The 21749-nt window shown below is 53.1% G+C and overlaps 5 protein-coding genes across 5 annotated transcripts; 2 read left to right on the top strand and 3 right to left on the bottom strand.

Moving 5' to 3' along the window:
* Positions 1-125: 125 nt before the first annotated feature.
* Positions 126-1317, bottom strand: N0V96_005876 (uncharacterized protein; the record flags this gene model as incomplete). The annotated part of the gene is made up of 2 exons (XM_065757518.1): positions 126-959; positions 1177-1317. 2 exons carry the CDS (start codon positions 1315-1317, stop codon positions 126-128), a joined length of 975 nt encoding a protein of 324 aa, XP_065613861.1.
* Positions 1318-3816: 2499 nt separating this feature from the next.
* On the top strand, positions 3817-4958 carry PPM1 (carboxy methyl transferase for protein phosphatase 2A; the record flags this gene model as incomplete). The annotated part of the gene is made up of 2 exons (XM_065757517.1): positions 3817-4081; positions 4135-4958. 2 exons carry the CDS (start codon positions 3817-3819, stop codon positions 4956-4958), a joined length of 1089 nt encoding a protein of 362 aa, XP_065613860.1.
* A 3281-nt stretch (positions 4959-8239) lies between these two features.
* On the bottom strand, positions 8240-10215 carry N0V96_005874 (uncharacterized protein; the record flags this gene model as incomplete). The annotated part of the gene is made up of 6 exons (XM_053189506.1): positions 8240-8478; positions 8562-8678; positions 8760-8943; positions 9043-9366; positions 9454-9930; positions 10009-10215. 6 exons carry the CDS (start codon positions 10213-10215, stop codon positions 8240-8242), a joined length of 1548 nt encoding a protein of 515 aa, XP_053052959.1.
* Positions 10216-17143: 6928 nt separating this feature from the next.
* N0V96_005873 (uncharacterized protein) lies at positions 17144-18687 on the top strand (the record flags this gene model as incomplete). Its single annotated transcript, XM_065757516.1, has 4 exons — positions 17144-17509; positions 17562-17794; positions 17848-18048; positions 18123-18687. The coding sequence occupies 4 exons, from the start codon at positions 17144-17146 to the stop codon at positions 18685-18687; spliced, it is 1365 nt and encodes a 454-aa protein (XP_065613859.1).
* A 1435-nt stretch (positions 18688-20122) lies between these two features.
* Positions 20123-20950, bottom strand: N0V96_005872 (uncharacterized protein; the record flags this gene model as incomplete). The annotated part of the gene is made up of 2 exons (XM_053189508.2): positions 20123-20723; positions 20799-20950. The coding sequence occupies 2 exons, from the start codon at positions 20948-20950 to the stop codon at positions 20123-20125; spliced, it is 753 nt and encodes a 250-aa protein (XP_053052961.1).
* Positions 20951-21749: the final 799 nt, after the last annotated feature.

Genomic DNA, 21749 nt, shown 5'->3' with positions numbered 1-21749 from the left:
GGTGTATCCGCTTTCTTCCCATCAACGCATCCTTGCGAGTCTTGAAGGGCGCAACTGAGTATAAGTGCAATAGCCTAAGAGTTGAGAGAGATAGGGTTTATGGATTTCAGTTGCTAACCATACATTTATTTGGCAAGCTTGCTGAAGACGATAATCTCGGGAATGACAACAGCGGCCATGAGCGCGAAAGCGGCAAAGGAGACGGCAAAGATCTTGACGTATAGGATGACGAGGCGCTTCCAGGCGTTGCGGGAGAAGCCGCTCCAGGCGTCGTCCATCGTGGCGTAGCCCTTGCCTCCGACGACGCGGGGCTCGACCTTGCCCTCGAAGGAGCGGTCAAAGGGAATGATGGTGTTCGCCTCCTCGGGGATGAGAGAGGCCTGGACGCGGACGAGGACGACGTGAGCGGGGATGACGATGATGATCTGGAAGGCGATGCTGATGAGGGTGATGACGATGCTCTTCCAGGCGTCTGAGCTCTGGGGCTGGGAGACGACCGAGTTGGGCTTGCCGAACTGGAAGTTGGGGAGGTCGAGGCCGAGGGCCCAGCCGACGGCGATGGGGACCCAGGTGGCGACCTGCTCGGCGAGCCAGTAGGCGGCGACGGGCTTCGCAGTGGCGTCAAAGGTGCGCTTGAAGGGCGGGAGGCGCTTCCAGAAGTAGTCGGAGCTTGAGGGGGTGATGACGATGTGGACCCAGACGGCGGAGAGCTGGACGAGGGCAAGGGCGGAGAGGAGGGTCGCGAGGGAGGCGAGGATGTCCGGGAGGAAGGAGGAGAAGATGCCAAAGAGGAAGTTGGTCGCGAGGGCCTGGACAAAGTAGACGCCGAAGCCGCGGAAGTTTGAGCGCCAGCCGCCGTAGGTGGTCAGGAGGCGGTTGATGGAGCGGATGGAGGAGGTGACGGTGGTGGGGCGGCCTCCGGTCACCTTTGTCTGGGGGACGGGGCCGTCGGGGCGAACCTCGGGGCCGGCGGAGGGATGGCGCCTTCATCTTCGGCGAGGTTGACGGGGTCGTAGGCGGGCGGGTTCTCGTCCTCGACGATGGCGAAGATGGGGTAGACCTGGTGGAGGGTGTAGGAGGTCTAGACGGTGCACGTGTTAGTGAGAACAGGTTCATGATATGAAGGCCAGGTTTGAAGGAGGCCTCGAAAGTCGAAGGGGAGGAGACAAGGCTTACCCAGAGGATGATGGGGAGGAAGACGATGAAGTCGGCGAGGAAGACCCAAAAGGACCAGCCGGGAATCTCGGGTTCGCGAGGCGTCTCTTCGACGGCCCTCTTATAGACGACGTCGGCAAAGTGCTGCAGCCGCGTGTACATGTTTGCGGTTTATTTGGCTCCCAAAATCAAAACTACGATGATGATGATGATGATGCTGAGAAAGGACAAATGTTGGAGTTTGAAGGTTCTTTTAAATGAAGGGAAAGAATGAATCGTTGGGAAATGGAGGGGTGTCAGACGTCAAAAGGGAAACGAGCTCTAGGCGGCGATTCACTTGAACATGTCACTGGTCACTGCGCAGCTCCTGCGTCGGGGGGATTACCTCAATCCAGGGTACTTTGTTGTGACGCGTGAGACACACCAGGGAAGAAAGTACCTTGCAGAGGTGCAGAGGAAGCTACTGCTATCCGTACCCAAGGAAGTACGCCGCCCCGGGATCTTGGGGAGGCGTGGATGCACGACCTAATGGATAGCGGCAGCTTTTCACCAGGCAGCAGGCTGACACAGCCACTCTCCGTGCCCCCCTCCCCTTTAGCCCACTAAATCCTTCCACATTGAACACTTCGCCTCCCCAGCAGCCAACGGAATGGACTGTATTGTGGAACGGAACCATAGCGATGCGCCGCGCCATACGACCTCTGACTTTCGGACAAGCGAGAAACAAGCGACGAGTGACGAAGAGCGAAGGACACGAAAGTGATCTTCCGAATTGAAGCCAAGACTACAAAGGGATTAAGTTGTCAATTCATGACTATCTTGGCTTTGAGCAGTGCCGCTGGGCAGGGCTGTTGGTTTGCTGGAACTACCTTAAGTTTTCGTGCCGCCCGCGTGCGTGCCTGCTTACCTGCAATGTGTACAACTTCACGCCGGCTCTCGCTCTTCCATTTGCTTCTTCCATTTTGTTCGTTGGGATCAGGTAATACGTGGGCGACCAGCCAAAGTTGACTTATTTACGAGGCTGTCGACTTTCAGAATATACGACGCTTGCGTCGCCTTATTTCGTGACGGCTCTGTTCACCATTTGGTCTTTTGGGGGGAGGAGGCCGCCTGCATGAAACTTGGATATTTGGCCTTTCCTATGTCTAGTGTGCACTGAAGAGCCTCGCCAGCTTTTGCGGCCTCTGTGTGTCCTGTATTTGCATGATTGGCCTCGCACTCTGTGGTTCGTCGGTTTCGAAAAAGTCTCTATGCCATCCGTGACATCGGACGATCCCTCCAACAAAGTTTGTAGACCGTCGAATAACGAGCGGCGCGTGATCCTGAAGCTTATTCGGCCTTGAGGTGCCCAACCCCGACATATCCGAAAGGATTCGGACATTTGTTTTGGGGTCCTTTTAGACGTTGGCCCCCGTCAGTAGTGTCTTTGTTAGTTGTGTCTATAGCCCATTGATCTCCATGCTCCAAGCAGACTACATCCAAGCAGACTACATCATACCTAATTCGAGTACAACTCATCCAGAGCCGAGCTTTGATGTTCTCGTATCCAAGTCTATGTGCAGGCTTTTTTCAACCGTCCCAACAGATCCATGAGCATTTGTGTTGGTATACTAATACGCATAGATAACGTTCTCGTGGTCATGTATTGATTTCGTAGGCAAACTGCATGGACTAGTGGCGGAGAATGTGTTGGTATTTGGCATTTAGTGCCAAATTTCACAATATTTACCTACGAGTGGTTGGTCCTGTCCGAAGCCGTCACACTTTGGGCTCTCAACACATCCTACTTGATCGTGATATCCGAATGAATCGGTCGTTGGTTTCATTTTGATCGAAAGTGAGTCCGGTACCGGTTGGGCTGGCACCAAATTCCCGGGCTTACTGACAAGGCATTCCTGGAGGTAACGGATCGAAGCTAGCGCTGTCTCCTGCAAAAGGAATACGCTTGTGATATGGCTACATCGCTTCGAGGCGTTTTAAACTAGTCGACAGGTCAACCGAGGATGATAGAATGCTATCAGTGTGGACTCAAAAGAGAAGAGACGAATAGATCCGGTTCAGGTGTTAGTGAATCCTAGGAGCTTCGTCCCATTTCAACACCAAAGGTACTAGGCAGCTTCTGCATCTTTCTAAATCCTCGGTCTTCGCAGGAAGCGCACTAATAAAGACTACTTGCACGACTAGTCTTGAAATTCGAAATTTGCATCCTTGTATGAGAAGTGAGTACCGAAATGGGATTACAAGGTGTAGTATGACTGCTTAGCGGTTTTGAATATTTGATACTTGGAACATAGTTGAGCTGGAGATCCGGAGCGTTAGCTAAACCTCCACAATGCATGAAGAAATTCTCGAAATTTCCTTCGTCCTTTGAAGACTCTCACGAATAACTTAGACTCTCTTTCAGCAGACAAGGGAAGACAATGTTGCGGGAGTTACAGGCACCGGTTCTATCTTAGTGGACGACGGAGCCGGCTCCGGACCGTTGGAGGCGTTTGGGCACGGGCCATACCCTATTCCACTGATTGATCGGACTCAGCGTTGCACTACGATGCCCCACCTAACAGTTTCCCTCCCCTCCTACGTCACCCGCACCTACACTTCACTAACGCTGCTCCCGGAACATCTTCCACCTCACACCCGGCCCCCGCAACAACATCCCTCATGTCTGGAAATCCGATACCAAACCTACTTTCCCTTCGCGGAGCGAGAGGTGGCCGAGTCGGTCGCGGGCGCGGAAGAGGTCCCGGCGGCGGCCCCTCATCCTCGGGCCCGACTCACGATCAGACGATTCAGGGAACTGACGATGACGCTGCCGGCTCGCGTTTGAGTGCTGTCAATGTGGGATATCTCGCCGACCCCTACGCACACTTCTTTATCGATAACATCAATGGTCCCCCTCCGAAGAGACTCCCAATCATCAATCGAGGTCCGTGTCTCTGGTCTGCTTCCGTCGAGTATGGAGGCTGACCTCTATTTCAGGCACTTATACAAGGACCGTTGCTCTCGACAACCTCATTGACAGCTTCTTGGACGAGGCAAACAATGCGCAACCCGGTTCGAATGAGAGACAAATCATCTCGTTAGGTGCCGGCACTGACACCCGCCCGTTTCGCCTCTTTCCTAGAGCAAAAAGGCCTCAGCTGGTCTACCATGAAATAGACTTCTCAGTCACAGTTCGCAAGAAGGCACGTATAGTGCAGGCAGCCCCTCCATTGCGAAACATCCTCGGAGTCCCCTCGGTTGAGGAAGACGGTTCGTGGAGCTGTCAACCGTCCGCATCAGACAAATACTATTGTCATGGGCGGGATCTCCGAGAAATGGTGCAGGACGGCGCAACGCCTCTTGCGGGCATCAGAACAGATATCCCTACTCTACTCATCTCAGAATGTTGTCTCTGCTACCTAGAGACATCTACAACGAAGCAAGTTGTATCTTTGTTTGAGCAAAAGGTTCCTAATCTCGCCATTGTGGTGTACGAACCAATCAGGCCTGACGACCCTTTCGGCAAGATGATGACTTCCAACCTCGCAGCAAGGAGAATTCGCATGCCTACTCTGGAGAATTATAAGCTGCCGCAGGATCAGACGCAGCGTCTGCGCGATGCAGGCTTCGAGCACGCCAAGGCGCTGACCGTGGAACGGATTTGGGAAAGCTGGGTGCCAAGTGAGGAAAAGGAGAGAGTGGACCGTTTAGAGGGCCTTGACGAGGTGGAGGAGTGGAAGCTGTTGGCTGACCACTACGTTATCGCATGGGGATGGAGAGGTACCGGATTTACGATGGGAAATGCCGACGGGGAGTTGTGAATGACCCAAGCAAGCCGCAAGACAGCTGTGCCGCTTCGCTTAAGCAGAGACATTATTAATTGAGATGTGTCTCAGACCGGCAAACCAACGCTGAGCTGTCAGCTACCCCCCTTCTGACAGATGAATAAATCCCCTTCATTCGTCACCAACCTAATTGAGGCTCTGCTTGGCTTCTCGGGCTTGTGTTTGGATGGCTATCTCTCTCAAGTCATCATGGTCACGGGGATGCTGCATGTGGAAACTCTCCCAGGCTGTCTCTTCTGAGGTAATCACTTCCATCATTGGTACTTTGAGCAGCCAAGCTGCAGTTGGCCACTGGAAAAGCAGAGCTCGCCTACATTGACGGTTTGACCAACTGTCTCGGCCAACACCTTCCCAGCCCGGCGTCTTTTCCGTTCCCGCGTCGGTTGGAAGCCGGCCCAAGACTTCCGACTTCCTGATTGTCGTTGGTTGGTGACGGGCTTGGTGTGCGTTCTTGCACCAACCAATCCTTCCCTTTCCCTATCAGGACTCCAAATCCACTCTTCTCAAGCAAACAATGCAAGTGAGCCAACCTCGCGCCCGAGGAGGTGCTTTTTCCCTCGTCCAACACGTTTCTGTCTCATGTTGACGCAAGCCTACCCACGATGTCTCTGATTATCCTTCTTCATCCTCGTCGAGTGCTTTTTTTGCGACTGCGATACCACTCGAGCGACTGAAGCGACAATGGCCGCGAGAATACTGGATATACTTCCGGCTGAGACCCTCATCAGCATCGCGGGGCATCTCGATGGCATTGCTGGGCCGGATTTGTCCTCCTTTTCCCTCACCAACAAAGCCTTCCATGCAGCCGCCACTTGCTTCTTGTTCCGCGATATCCACATCCTCGTCAAGCATCCTCGGAGGCTACAGCGCGATGTCGATTCCTGGCTCGCAGTCCTGGGACGCACAAACTCAGCTAGGCATGTCAGGCGCCTGAGGATGACCTTTCTAGACAAGTCGCTCCCTCACAGCGATCTCTACTCGCCTGACCGACACATGATACTACCAGTTCGAAAGGAGAACTCGTTCTATTTCAAGCACAAGTCACCCGAGAACCGACGACTCCGCGATGCCTTTGTCGATCCCGAAGCGTGGACTCCCATGATCAGACTGCTCGAAGCCCTGCCCGGACTGACCAACATGGTCATTGAACACGAAAGCAGCTTTTCGCCTCTTCTCCTCGAGACCATTCGCACGCACCACCCGAGTTGTCGGTTGGAAATCAATGGTTTCGATCTTCACTGCAGCGAAGGCGCTGCTATTGACGCGCATGATGTTGCACTTCTTCTTGCGCCCCAATTGCATAGTATCTCTATAAAAGAGTATTACCAGACGTCCATTGCACATACAAACGAATCGGTAATGCTACATCTCATCGGCGGCCTATCGCCGAACCTCAAGACAGTAAAGCTGGAACCATTCTTCGGAGGCAGACATAAGCGAAAATACGACGCAGATTTCAAGAATGAGTTGCAAGCATTGATCGTGCAAACACTCGACCACAGTCTCATACCTGGGAAGGATCTGTCAAAGATTTTGAAGTCGTCAGAGCTCGGTTCACTGCGTTCTCTGACACTACAGAAAACCAACCCCGATAGGCTCATGGCGTGGTTCAAGGCAACGGACTTCGCGGCACTGCGTCATCTGAGATTGACTGCAAGTCCTGGAGAGTTACCATGGCTTACGACGCATGCCAGATTCCACCAACTCGAAAGTCTGGAGTTAAACTACAATGAAGTCATCGTTGGCCCCCGACCTGCTTGGGAGGGGGTCGCAAATCGTGGAGACGTGGCTGTTGAGTTTCTAGCCATCATGCCAGCCTTAACATCCCTCTCGCTCGAGGGTCGAGTACCTTCACCAGCCGTACAGTTTGCGCTGTCTAAATTCGGAGGATCTCTGCGCAAACTAAGCATTCGCCCCTCCTACGGCTCTCATTCCATGCAGGAGTATCCCAGAATCGCGCCGCAGGACTTGTGCGTGCTGTCGGAGACATGCATCTGCGTGCGGGACCTGATAGTCACGATCACCGTGCCTACGTTCCAGACGAGCTCACCAGAGATGACAGAGGCATGCGAGTCTCTCGGGCGGATGCGGAGCCTCCGAAATCTCTACCTTACACTTCGACACTCTGAACTTGAAGTGCGGGCTGGAGATGGCGGATGTAGACGAAGAGCTCGTGCGTATCAGAGAAAATTCGAAACAACGATAGATGCAGATGCGGCGGGGGTGACGCCTGCGGAAGTTGCTAAGTCGATCTGGGAGACAATATGTGGACAAGGCTGCCGCTTGGAGTTACTACAGCTTGACACTATAGGTGACTGGGGTGGCACACATAAGTCCGACCGTGTCAATCAGATACGTAGAGTCGGAGCCATGGGTGAAGGTGTAGTGGAGACCGCCTTATTCCGAGAGAACGGGAAACTGTTTTGGAGAGAATGATCCACGAGAGTACTAAGGTCTCATATTGTCTTTGCTAGACGCAGAGCCAATCCGAGACTCGAGGAGAAAGTACGGAAGTCATTTATAAGGACCAAGTTGATGTTGTATAGAAAGCGGCACTTTGAGCGGATTCGAGCACTGCGTGTTGGAAAACAAGCGAGACAATTTGTACTTGACTTCATTCTAGGAGATATCTGCCAACTTCGATATTGATGTCTCTGTGGGTTATACCGAATATCGAGAAATTTCGTCTCTGCGTGTGATCCAATCATTTTGATCTATTAATTGCTCCTGTAAGATGATGTTGACCCTCCCGAGAGCGGCGTTTCTCCAATTTCAATGGAACGCAGCACTCAAGACCTCTGCAACGCTAAACTGGTTTGTCATTGAATGAGCACTACAACATCGGACAAATCTACATGCCATCATCTCCGTTCCGTACTCCAAGAAGTCTCAATAGGCTGGATACCGTATGGCGGAGACTGCTCGACAGGATTGTCTTCCTAGCGTGATTGATATTTCAAGAAACATTCACTTCCGATAGACACTTGACACAAAAGGTCTCTAGTGATCCATTCCCAGGCCCAGGAGAAGCTTGCGGCTGACTTTTGACGGGGTCTTTGGCATCATTCATTCTCAACTCGAAGCTGTGAGGTATCTTAACTCATCAAGGCCTTCTACGGCAGGAAATTCCCGTCCAGAAAAGCCATCAACAGAAGTAGGGCTATCTTTCAAACTCGGCCTAGCACAAAAACGCAGAGAAGCTACAACTCTCGCCGTCATACAACGGTAACGAAATGCCCATTCAACTATCTTCTGCTTCAGTAGATGTACCTGAACCCGGCAGCCCTCCTCTCCTGCTTCAGATCGACGGGCGCGGTCTTCTCGCCACCTCCCTCGGCCAGCGCGGCGGCGTCGTCGAGCTCGGCCTTTTCGAGCTTCTTGTTCTCCCACTTGTGCAGGTAGCGGAGGACGAGGGCGAGGATGGCGACGAGGACGCAGATTGCCGTGTTGGCGCTGCCGCCGGGGACGTATTGGGGTCCCGTGCTGCTTGGGTACACTTTTTTGATTTTGGTTAGTCAGTCAGTCAAGCTCCCGCTTTGAGGTTTGATGAGAAGAAAGGTTGTGAGGACTGTTACTCACTGTAGGATCCGTAGATTGTTGCCGTGTTGCCAATCATGTTGGCGATGGCGATGCAGGCTGAGCGCTTGACGAGTGGTCGGGGGAAGGAGTTTGCTACCCAGGATACAATGATTTGATCTATTGGAGTACGACTGTGTCAGACGTCATGTTCCCTGTCGAGGAGGAGGAGGCGATGTTAACTGCCACCAGGGAACTTACATGCGGAGATGGCGCCCATGGGCATGAGAAACATGGCAAAGTACCGCGCGCCGAGGTTGCTCGAGCCGGTGGCGATGGCGTTCCCGACGGCGGAGACGAGCGTGAGGCATACAATGTGAAGAGAGCGGTCTTTGGTCTTTGCGGAGGACCAAGTGACGCAGAGCGAGATGAGGAACGTCGCAGCCTATTGGAAAAGAGTGTGTAAGTTGAGAGTTTCTCGAAACCCCTCACAAGGTAACAAGACGGAAAAATCAAGGTAATTTATGGAAGAAGTCAAACATACCCACGCGGGCGCAGTCAGCCAAAGCGTCGTAATCTTGCCGTAGCCCAGCGTGCCGACAATCGTTGGGAAAAAGTACTGAAACGTCTGCGAGATGAGGGAGACGTGCTGCATCAGGACAAAGATGTAGAGGCGGTAGTCCCGCACCGCCATCTTGACACCGTCGAGGATGCCTTGCTCGCCGTACGTGTCGGCCTCCTGGATGTCCTCGATGAGGCGCCAGGCGGCGTAGGCGCGCTCCTCCTCCGAGAGCCACTTGGTCGTGTGAGGGTAGTCTGGGAGGATCCACATGGCGACGAGGGAGAATGCGATGGCTGCCACGCCTTCCTGTGTCGATATATTGCCATGTCAGTCATTCTCTCTTTTTGGACACTTTGAAATCATTCTCACACAGGAGAGACAGCGATGACTCACAATAATGAATAACCACCTCCACCCCGCGATACCCAAGTCCCCTTCTAGACCGCCTAGGATGCCGGCGCCGAGGAGCCCGCCAAACATGTTGGCGAGGGCGTTGCCGGCGTAGAGGTAGGCGATGCGGCGGGTGAGCTCGGCGCGGGTGTACCATGAGGACATGAGGAAGACGGCACCCGGAAAAAAGGGCGCCTCGACGAAGCCGAGGAAGAAGCGGATGACGATTAGGTGCGTAAAGGAGTCGGCGGCGGCGTTGCAGGTCGAGACGACGCCCCAGAGGCAGCAGGAGGCGGCGAGGTAGAAGGAGGGTTTGACTTTTGTGAGTAAGAGGTTGGAGGGCAGCTGCATCAGGAGGTAGCCGACAAAGAAGATTGAGGTGGCGAGGTTGAAGTCGGTTCCCGTCATGCCTAGGTCCCGTTCGAGGGTGCCCTGGCGGGCTTGGGCTAGGTTGGAGCGGTCGAGGAAGTTGAGGAGGTACTGTTGTGTTTTACTTCATGTCAGAACTTGTTGAAGCTTTTGAAGGAATTATTCTGGCGTTCATGTTTTGAGACTCACCATGACTACGAGGGTCGGCATGAGACGCCGGTCTACACGTCGTAGGAGAGTCTTGTCCATGGCCTTATGCCAGGCCTCATCCTGGCTCGTGAAGTGTTGAGCCCATTCCAACGGGGTCGGGTTTGAGGCTGTGGGCTTCACAACGCTTTCGGTCTCGCCCTTTGCAGTATTCTCATCCTGTTCTATGCTGGGCTTGTTGGTCTCCATGGCGCCGGTGAGAGCTTCTGATCTTAGTTTGTGCTTTCCGGCGGTCGTCGTTGTTGCTATGACATGGGGGAAGACGAAGAGTGAAAGGTTGGGATGACCTTGAGAAGCTTAAACCCACGAGGGAAAAATTATATGGTAACACGGGAAGACAGAACCTCTCCGGTATAAAGCTACTTTTTTAGTAGGATTTCCGTTACCCCGTGGGGAAGAGGGGGGGGGACACGGGAACTAATTCAATTACATGGGGAGACGATGAGGGGAAGCTTGCGGTATCAAGCTCGGTAAATGGACTACCGAAGGGGAGTTGATGCAACGATGGAAGCGGCATTCTCGCCGATCTCGAGCGTGGGGTTGAGGAGGTTGGAGTTTATGACGCGTGTGTCGCAAGCATCGCATGCGGGTGAGCTGCAGATCCGAGCGACCACGCGCGACTCCAATTCGTCCGACGCACGCAACCCAAGACAATGCCTCTCTCCACGTTTCCACTTTCTTTTTAGGAGCCGGCATGAAAGCCGGAAGGGCTTGTTCAAATCTGAAGGCCATCTCATCCCCAAAGATGTAGTCTGTGGGTGTTTAACCTCTGTTTGCCTGAGCGGGCAGTCAAGATCTGATGTGCGTGCCAATCAGATGAGGTCGTGGGCGGCCGATCTCTCAGGGTGCGTTTGGAGGCAGGGGAGGTTACCCCTCAAATGATTGACCGATCTCCAACTGTTGAACTTGCCATATTCGGGAACCCGTGGTAAATCCGTCTTTTCCGTTCGGTGAGACATAGGGGATGTTCGGGTTGAAGTAAGACAATCTCGTGGGCAGTTCCTCTCCAGTTCCGTTTGGGACGTTCGAGAAAAACTCTTCCGAACCTTTTGAGTAGTCGTTGATAAACGCGACCGTATGTCTTTCCATACTAATTATCATTCTGCTCGTGTCTACTCTGTAAAACTCTAGTTTTCACGGTGAGAGATTCCAAGCATGGGAACGCGGTAGCCTTATCCATTACAAACCTCAAAAGGTGACGATCAAACGCTCGAATACATGTGTACGCATGTCATGTCGTGTTCTGTAAAAGTAGCAGGCTGTGGCAAAGATGAAGGCAAACTTTTTTGAACATCCTTCTGCTTCAATCTACACATGCTGAACTCAAGTTCCTACTGTCTATGAGGATGGTGTGTATTAATCCCGGCTGGTACGCAGGGATTACTTGGAGAAGCTGTTCCATCGCCCGCTCTCCCCCGTGTTAGGCTATGAACCACTGCCCGGAGCGAATCGCCTTAGGGTGGCAATTGAAAGCTCGAAGACTGACGGGAAGGCCACCTCCCATCTCATTGACAAGTGCCGACAGTATGGGGTTTGCAAATGGTAAGAACTCGGATGGAAACCTTGGTGCCTGCCGAAACCTTCGGGGCTGTGCTCGATGGACCAAAGGATGCCAAAGCAGGATGGGCCGATCACTAGATATAGGTATGGACACAAGGATCGGCGCATGCCTATTCTTCAACAATTTCCTCTGTCTCGTCTGATATCACAGCCCTGAAGACTTGAGCAAGCTCATTGTATTACCTATAAGCGATGGAAGGAGGTAGCGGGCGGTCACGGTTAGACCATCGAGTCTACGATTCTATTTCGGGGTCCAGGTTCGAACCTCGATCAGTCTATCCCCTTCAATTTTCTTGCTTGCTTTAACTGTGTCCAAGATGCCCCTTTATCATTTTAGTCCTTCCCCTGGTAATTAAAATGAACGACATGTGCGAGCGAGCTCTAGGACTCTACAGTCCGTAACTCCTCGACCATCCGGCTCAGTGCTTGCTGGTTTATGTGAAGAGGACATGAAAGTCCTTATAAGGTAAGAGAGCGGTATCGTCTGATGTTGAGGCACTGTCAAAGGGTACATCACTGTGACAGGTGTTTACAAGTGTTGTCAGAATGTTGAAGGATACGGTCTGGTCGAGGTCAACCCGTTCGCTGTGCTCTGAGTGTTAAAACGACGCAGCATTCTGTCAATCAACGGAAATCAGAGCCGCTCTGCTCTTAGCAGCCTTCCATCCCGCTTCCTGTGCCCACATTCCTCCATCTCTCGATCTACTAAGGTTGTAGTACTTTCTACTCCTTGTTCAAGACGGACACTGAAGTCTCATGGCTGTGGAAAAGCTGAAAGAACCTTGGGTATAATAGTAAGATATCGAGGACCTTTCTTAAATTTACATGAGCATGTACTGGAATGCTGAAATCTGACATCACTCTTACATTAGACCGAGTCCATGATTTGGCAGTAGCGCTCTCTCGACCGCGCATCTCATCAATAAGCTAATAAGCTTCGACCTCTTGGACGCGGCAACAATCCAAGCTTTCCATACTTGGTGTCCAATTCGAGGTTCTTCCGGCCTCCGAGGCCAATATAATCAATGACAAGGACATGTCCCCGACACATGACAAGAAAAGGCTGAGAAGAGCTGGAGATCTCACGCCAATATCAGGGAAACCCCCACTGAAACTTGGTGAAACCTTTCAGCTTACGTGTGGTTTTAGTCTTGGACTCATATAGGAATTAAGGGATTACCCTCCGTCCTGGTCTTGGAAGGAGATGTCGCCTGGGACATCCATGTTCGTGCTATCATGATCAGCTTCTACGAGCATTTAGTCTTACGGTTACGACAAGTGAACCCTAACCAACTTCCCACAGTCGGAACGCACCGGCGAATAGCAGATGATTCGACGCATATTGTCTTTCCAGATGCCCAAGACCCGTGGCACAGCAAGTATTGGGACATCCCCTCTCTTGGACACTGCGCAGAGACCCCGCTCAACCACGAACTCATGCCCATATACGAGGACCAATACGTAGCCGCCGGAAAGAACCTACTACAGGCTCCCGCTCAGCAACGAGCGAGTCGTCCGCAAGTCCGACGGCAAAGCCTCTCCTGCGTACAGCAACGGACCTCGATTTGCCAGCCGGTTTAGTCATCAGATCGATGAATATGTCTGGGATCTGGTTGCCTATAGCGTCCAGCCGACCATCATGTCACGAGGAAGTATGTGCCTGTGATTGGTATGAATCACCGAGGCTCGAGCAGCGATGTGCAAGACAGTAGGCAGGAGGTAGATGATGAAGACCTAAAGGCATAGGAAACAGTCGGTCAAACTGGACCCCTATGGCCCCAGGTAAAACACTTTGTAGACATGGCTCTCAAGGAGATTGCCGGCCTGCTGAATGTAAACGCTATGAGGCGGAACTGATGATCAGCTTCGCTTATGGAACAGTAGTTCAAGTCACCGATACAGCCACTGGTGCTGACTGATGTCATCGATATTTAGAGAATAAGGCAAATGCGAAAGCAGTATTTGATATGTTCGCCGCTGCTTGAGACCGCAAAACGCGATCAAAGACGCAGTGCCAGGCTTTATCTCAAACTTGGTCGGGTCTTATGGTTGAGAACTTGGACCGGTTCCCCCAAAAGCTCCCAATGGTTCCTTTGGTCCCTGACTAGCTCGATGACTGCGAAATCAGTGCCGATGAGCTACTGGTGTGTCTAGTTTACTTCAACTCACAGGAGGTTAGCCTCATTCCCACGAGCCGACCACGGAGACTCAGCTGCCATTCAATTGTTGACAAACCTCGTCCTCAATAGTCATTGAGCGATACTAGGCCATCGACAATATCACAGAAGGTTTGTTAAGAAGCGATTGGTCTGACAACGAGACAGCAAGGCCGGCACCTTCAGGGGAGTTGAGGTTGCTCTGCGCTCTGTTGAGTCAAGCTTAGCCACTACCCGATGTCGGCCGGCCAGTGATCTCCATTTCGGCATACGAGAGCCGCTGCTAGAGCGGGCCGACACAACGAAACATGCGTCAAGAGTTGCTCCAGTACTGTACTCTTGAAGAGCTCAACTAAGCCTGAGGGTAGCTAGTTATGTGGCAATTAGCGCAGGGCACAGCGCTGCTCAAGTTCCTACTCATCAAACCAAGCGAGTAACAGAGCGGGCGTGGCGTGATGTGGCCACAGGCCGTATTTCTCGGTTGATGGCTAGAAGAGCGACAGTGCAGATTCTTCCCACCCAATACTGCAAATGATCAGCAACGATGAGGGCCACTCTTCAAATACGAGATGTATCCATGGAGGAGCCTAAGAATTGCTGGCCGAGGAGGAACAGCTTCCAGCTCAACATTGTGAAGCTGGCCGGGTGAGGCAAATGTCATGATGTTGGCCGGTGGAGGTTAACACTACAGAGCGTATCGGCGACTGCCGCGAGTGTACGAGTACAAAGCTAGTTGGTCTAGAATGGACGCCGGGCACATCAGCTCTGGTGCAATCTCGCACAATTTGGTAGGCGCAATTTCCTTGCTCCGTCACCAGTGTCCGAGAAAGGAGTGGCGACAGACGACGTCCCCAGATCTATCGCACGGGCTTGGTCGATAGATCGCGTTCGGCGGTTTTGCTGACGACTGACAGACGGCCTGACAGGTTCTCTGCCGTTGGCTCGTCCACCCAGGCGAGATGGAGATGGACCGATGGAGACGTTTGGCGAGGAGTCGCTCGGTCTCTTTCCACTGTCCAGGTCAAGTCTCTACTGCGCACCCATAGAGATAGAGGCAAAGGACGGAGCACGTGGGTTGTGGGTGGAGGAAGATTCATGACATGAGGCTCATGCAAAACGCCCACATGGGCAAGGGTCGGCGTCTCCTCTTCCTCGAGAGACTCGAGTTGTGCAACGGATGCTCAGCAAGTCGACGACATGACATACGCAAAGGGAAGAGAAGTCCGTCTTGGTCTGGGGGTGGCCGGGTGGAGGTTTGAAGATGGCGGAGGATGAGGTTCAAAAAGGGCAAGCACGTTTCGGTAAGTGGTGCGAGCCTGCGAGGCGCCAACAACAACCAGCGATTGAGGAGAGAACGAGAGACTCCTCTTACCAAAAGTCTTGGCTCGAAAGGGGCGCGAAGGAGTTGAGAATGGAGGAAGGGCCCACTCTCCGGTTATCTGAGGTAAGTACGTACCTTGACCAGGTAAGTTAGGTACGGAGACGCCTCGGTACAGTGATAACTATCCTAGATATCGCAACAATTGGAGACTTTCTTCCAGAAGCAGAAGGCAAGACCGCTGAGTCGTGTGGCGTTACCGGCGTTGTGTGTTGAAGAAGGCGCTTTGCCGCATTCCAGTGCGGCAGTAAGATACCGTTGAGAGTCGTCCGAGACATTGTGTTCCCCTGTATTCGTAGCCCGCTGCCCACCTAAGACGTGAATCATGCGGCCTTTTCTCGCCCATTCTTTTGTCGCACTAGAATGCGGGTTCCAGTTCAAGGAGGTGGCTGTGGCATAGCATCAGTCTCAGTCAATGATAATCAGTCGGTTAAAGACAGGAAGCGGTAGGAAAATTCTGTCGAGTCTGGATCGAGTACAAGTAGGTAGGATGCAGTGCAACGGATGGCCTGCAGCCTGTTTACTACCGTGACAGCACGTGGAATTAAGCTTGAAGGTTAAGATTGGATGACAGGAAGCGCGTGTGACATTGCGAGCGGCGGTCTCTCACCAGCTTTGGTGGTCGCTGGCTGCCAATTTGTCACTTGCGTGCACCTCTCTGCGCTCGAATTGTCAATGGCGCCAGAAAGCTCATCTCATTAATCGCCCAAACAGGCAACGCTCCCTAGCCGACCAACGAAGCGGTGCGGTCTGTTCTTTTCCCCCTGTTTTCTGGAGATGGTTCCAGTTTCCATCTGGACGAGTCGACGACGCGATGGAACTGGCAGCAAATGGAAGGGAAAAGGGAAAAAGCTACCCAAGGTACCTTAAGGTGGGTAGCTAAGCTAAGGCACGTACAATGGAAGTTTTCGGTCGATGCGGCCAATCAGAGCTGGTGCCTGAGGGACAGGCAGTGGATACACTCAAATTGTGCACGATTTCATTGGTCGAGTGTGAAAACAATGCAAACTTATGCAGGTACAGATAGATACGTACCGCGCAGTCTGGAGTGCTTCGTCGACCCCGGCTGCGAGTCTGGGACCCCGTTGGGAACCGTGCGTTGGTGCCCTCATTTCGTTTGGCTCCAAACGGCAGCAACGGCTTGGATGCGCAACATCTCTCATTGGCTCTTTCCAAGAACAAGTCAAGCTTTGCCGAGATGATGGCCCTGTCTGATTGGCGAGTTTGTCCAAGGCCGAGGAGCCATGTCATTTTCATTTCCCCCCGGGTCTCGAATCCTTGAGTCTCCTTAACCCCCGGCCAGTCTTCGAGTCTTCCGAGTTCCAACTGCGCGATGCTCATCAAGCTCGTCGCATCGACGCTTGTCCGCCTCAACCGCCCCCGGCTAAGCCAAGCATCACCGCTTGCCCATTGCCTAATGTCGCCATGACCAGCCAGAATCCTTGCGCCCGCCCCTCAAAGGGCCCTGGTCCACCCAGGTCCCCCTCGAGTCTCCCCCCGTTATGGCCAACAGGGTGAGGATCGCGCGCAAGGTTCCGTCAACGCACCTCTCTGCCTTTTGCGGCTTGCCCAGAGGAGACGGGCAGATGGGCCCCCTACCACAGTAGGCTGAACGATTCCCACCCCGGATACCTTGCTGCTCTCTCTCATTTTATCGTCGACCCATCCTGCCACCTCCACCCTCGCTCATTCTCCTCTTTCTTTCTCTTGTCCTTGCACCGCATCCTTACGCCTTGCCCAGTCTCTGCTTTGAGACGTTCCGCTCTTTACACCGACATTCGCTGTCTAGTCATTCGCTTTCGAAGACATCACGTTCTTTACGAATCCAACACGCTCACGCGCTGTAGCTATTCTAATTCGCCATTTCCATGTTATAGCATCAAACCCGGACTCCAAACCCGACCGCCGTTGTCACCACGTTGCGCGACGCGCCGACCATCAGGAATCATATCCTGTCTTTTTTTTTTTTTGAACCGTCTTTAGAGGAAACCACGTCGACTCTCGACGAAACCCCGCTTCCGAGATGAAGCTCTCTACCGTTAAGGCTGCCGTGGGCTCGGCTCTCATTCTATTCTCTGCCCAACCCGCCGAAGCTCATGATGGTACTCACCGTCACCTTCACAAGTTGAAGTCCGGTCTGGGCCCCAACGAGGAAATCGAGACGCTTGCTGAGAGGGATGTCATCAAGAGAACTTCTGACGGCAAGGCCATTTGCAGTTTGCCCAGCGATGGCGATCTGGTCAAGGTCCCCGGTGCCATGAACAATGGCTTTGCCATGAGTCCCGATCAAGCCTGTGTTGAAGGAAGCTACTGCCCTATTGCCTGCAAAGCCGGCAAAGTCATGGCGCAATGGGAACCTGATTCGACCTACACGTACCCCTCGTCCATGGTAAGAACCTCACCAACTTCTCGCACTGTAGCTCGCAGGCTAACCAGCTCAGAACGGTGGCTTGTACTGTGGTTCTGATGGCAAGGCCTCAAAGCCCATCAAGGGCTCTCCCTACTGCGTTGATGGAGCAGGTACCGTTGAGGTCTACAACAAGTGTGGCAAGACTTTGTCCTTCTGCCAAACTGTCCTGCCGGGCAACGAGGCTATGCTCATTCCGAGCGTCATTGACAAGTCCATCACTCTTGCTGTTCCCGACCCTAGTTACTGGTGCAGCACCAGTGCTCAGTGAGTTCGCTGTCTCGAATATGGGTCAACATGAAGAGACTAACGATATTTAGCTACTACATCAACCCGCCTGGAGTTACGGATGAGGGTTGTATCTGGGGCGACTCCTCCAAGGCAGTTGGTAACTGGGCTGCCTACGTCGCGGGAGCCAACCAAGACGGTCAGGGCCGAACTTTCGTCACCCTCGGTTACAACCCCATCTGGGAGGGTTCCGCGCTCAAGAACACGAAGCCTACCTACGGAGTCAGGATCGAGTGCCCTGATGGCGGCTGCAATGGCACTCCTTGCTCCATTGACCCCTCTGCAAACGCTGTTGGGAGGTGACCAGCAACCAAGCCGGCACCGGCGCTGGCAATGCCAAGTACTGTGTTGTCACTGTCCCCAAGGGAAAGAAGGGCCGCATCATCGTCTTCCCTCTTGACGGATCCGGAGGAAGCGACTCCGACGACTCTGACGAGAAGGATACCAAGGTTGAAATCAAGGTCGCCAAGTCTTCCGCCGCTCCATCGCCCACTCCCACCCCGACTCCCACACCAACTCCTACTCCTACTCCTACGCCTACACCGACGCCGACGCCCCCCTCGTCCTCTTCCGCTGCGCCTTCCTCCAAGGCTGTCAAAAGCTCCAGCTCCAAGGCTTCCAGCGTCGCTACCTCCGCCTCCTCGACGACATCAAGCGCCCCGACTGTCATGGCCGGCATGTTCCACGAGAACGACAACTCGACAACCACGTCCTCCGATTCCGATGGTACGACTTCCAAGCCCGCCACCGCCACAGAAACGGAAGAATCAGCACCCGCCACGACCTCTAAGGAGAACGAAGGTGTTAGGCAAGGCGGTGGTGCCATTGCCGGCCTCGTCATCGCCTTCGTCGCAGCCACATTCCTCTACTGAGTGTGCTCAGTTGATAGTCGCATTCTTTCTTTCACCCTAGCCAGCAGCAGCAGCCCGTTCTTCGCTTCCACGTCCATGCTTGTCAACAGGACGCAGCGCCGTCCTTTTGCTGCCACCAGCCGACCTCGATTGTCTCGGAACCAGCCCGCTCGGTCGGATGTACTCTTCCCACCCCCTGGGCAAGCTCGCTTGCCACGTACCTTTTGCGCTGCTGGCAATTCTTCGTTTCGATTCACCGCTTACGACCATGCGGCAAGTTTTGCATATACGCCGGTAACATATGGCACTTTCATCCATAACAATTTATCTGGACGTATACATCGAATTCCCGCGATACTATCGCGACAGTCTAGTGTTTATTGTCTTAGCATTCTCGTGTTGACCACACGAGCAGGCAAAGCTTTCTTTCGGGTATCTTCTACTCGGCTTCTCTAACGAGGAGCATTTACTTATTTTCGGATCGGCTTGCTTCTCATCTATACCCATTTACGCACGTATTATTTTGACCTTATACTATATTATTCGAGAAACATGTGGAGGAAGCTTTTATGTGAAATGGAACATCGGTCATGACATGGGGGAGCGGGGGTATTTAGGACCGGAAAATCTTATTCCATGTGGGGAACTGTATTATGCGAGAACGTGCTTGGAGAACGCGTGGATGAGTATTGCCCGAGAGCAACAGGGGGTGATGTGGAGTGGTATGTGGACAAGACATGACGGCTTGTCGAGCGTCCGTTGATGTCTGTTCTAGGGTAGTTCAGACCTCGATCGAGAGATACTAGGCCTGTCACTTGCCGTACGGTCCGGTCCAACCAATCAACGAATGTTCATGCTCAATGAGATCCAAGTGCCTCGATCCCAGTTTCAAATCATCGCTTTCGTGTATTTATCCCAATATTTCTCGTTCTTCAATTACCAGGAGCAGAGGGCCATATCGAAGCAAGATGAGAGCAACAAGCCGCCCCTGACTACAACACTTACTAGAGCATGACGGCAGTGAGCTTGTACGGTGTCATGAGGTACGGCGTGGATGATTACGCCCCGACAGAGATGTGATTCTGATTTGAGTGGTGTGTCGCAGGGCATCGTCTTGAGTCTTCTACATGTATGGAGGGTCGGGACCAGTCAATCGCGTATGTACAGGGTAATTCATTTTTTCCACGATGCTACGTACTTCTAATGAGGTGCTCACCAAAATCTAAATACAACGAACGAGAATAAAGCCGCAAAAGCTAGCTGAAGGGAAGGAGGGAGGAAGAAAACAGAAAGAGAAAGAATGACAATGCAAAACGCCCAAAGCCCATGCAATAATCCAAATCCCAAACCAAATGCTCGCTTGCCAGATGCAAGACGCCATGCTCTGCATAGCAATCAATAACAACGTTACCCTAGCTAACACCATCAATATCTCTCAAGCGCTTTTCCCATCAGCTTACAAAGCACGCTTCTGGATGTTGCACTTCTTCAAGCACTCGTCAACCCCAAGCGCAATACTAGCAGGAATAGCCTTGCGCACGCGATCGATATCGGCACCAGCAATACTCTGCCCAAACGTAGCAGCAATAACATCATCCGTCAACGCAAACGTCTCATCCGCAACCTGTCCCGTGCCAAAGTCCTCGGACGCAAAGCTCGCCACGAACACGGCGTCGCCACAATCCGGGTTGAATTGCGTGTGCAGAGAGCCCTGGTAAAAGGGGGTCATCTGGAAGGGTCCCAGCTCGGTGCGGATGGCGCGGCGGGTTTTCCCGTCCGCCGCCAGGACGACGCCGTTCTCGGGCGTCATTTCGGTGATGAGGCGGCCCTTGACGACGATCTGGAGCTCGGCGGAGCGGGGGTGGACGTGCAGGGTGTTCATGCCGCAAGGGCCGACGCGGCCTACGGCCATGCCGGCGCCGGTGCCGACTAGGGCCGGGAAGGTTTTGCGGTTGGCGGCGACGAGTTCACCTCCTTTGCCGGGGTTTTGTTGGGGTTGGTTGAAGTCGAAGATGAATTGCTTGTCGTCTGGGAGGAGCTTGAAGCGGTCTGCGGCGCTGGTTTTTGGTTTTGTTAGTGTGTGTGAGAGAGAGAGAGAGAGAGAAGATTCAGGAAGGAGATAAGGGACTTACGTGTCGGCGAGAAAGAGCTGCTGGGTGAGGGATAGAGTGGAAGTGGGAGCGGGAGCGGTGGTTGTCTCTGCGCGGGGGCTGTTGTAGGGGGCTGCGAGGGCCGAGGAGGCGAGGGCCAGGGTGAGGGCGACGGAGCTGGTTGTGAAGTGCATTTTGAAGGTTTTCTTGCTGCTTTGTATGCTGGCTAGAGACTTCGATGTCGAGGAATCCTGGTCAAAGTAGGAAGGGAGACAAGTATATTAGACTCAAGGAAATATGAGATGGTGCTTTTATGCGTTCACTGTATGATGAGATGCAAGAGAGAAGCCATCGTCAGAGCGGGGTCTGACGTCTAGTTATATACTGGAATCCCATCTATTCAAACGGGATGAACATGAGCAGTTCACAAGTTGGTGTGCGTAGTCTAATTTGGGATGTCATCCAACCTCGAGGTCCATCCATCGTCGACCAAAAGCCATCCCGCATGGTCTTGGAAGATGGCTAGGCTTAGCTCTCGACCAACGTTCGGCTCAACTCTCATCCTGTCCGCAGCAAAAACCACTCACTCGCTAGCCGGCCAAGGTAGCCTTTCAAGATGACAAGACGCAGACCAAAATGGAAAGGCACGGCTCCCACGTGCCATGGCTCACAAAGTTCTTCCTCGGGAGCAGTGTAGTCCGGTAAGAATTGACAGGGTGGCCCAGTTCGGCGTGCAGGGCTTGGAATTCTGTTTCCTTCGTTGTCAACTTGTCAGCACTAGCGCGGAGTTGGGTCGTTGGACTACATCGGCCACGAGGTCGGAGAAGCAGGATGGAGGATGGGGATGGGGGATGTTGAATTGGTAATCCCGGTCGGCGTTTGTTTTTGGGACGACGGGGAGAAATGTTTCCTGCGGCCGCGGGTCTCTGATCCAATCACGCATAGGCTCAGCCCTGAGTAGCGCCGGTGAATGCGTCTTTTCATTCGTTGCTG

The sequence above is a fragment of the Colletotrichum fioriniae genome, assembly GCF_027942845.1.
Source record: "Colletotrichum fioriniae strain IMI 355084 chromosome Unknown scaffold_6, whole genome shotgun sequence".
NCBI classification, from domain to species: domain Eukaryota; kingdom Fungi; phylum Ascomycota; class Sordariomycetes; order Glomerellales; family Glomerellaceae; genus Colletotrichum; species Colletotrichum fioriniae.
Note: the sequence above shows the minus strand (reverse complement) of the source record. Positions and strands in the feature narration are given on the sequence as shown.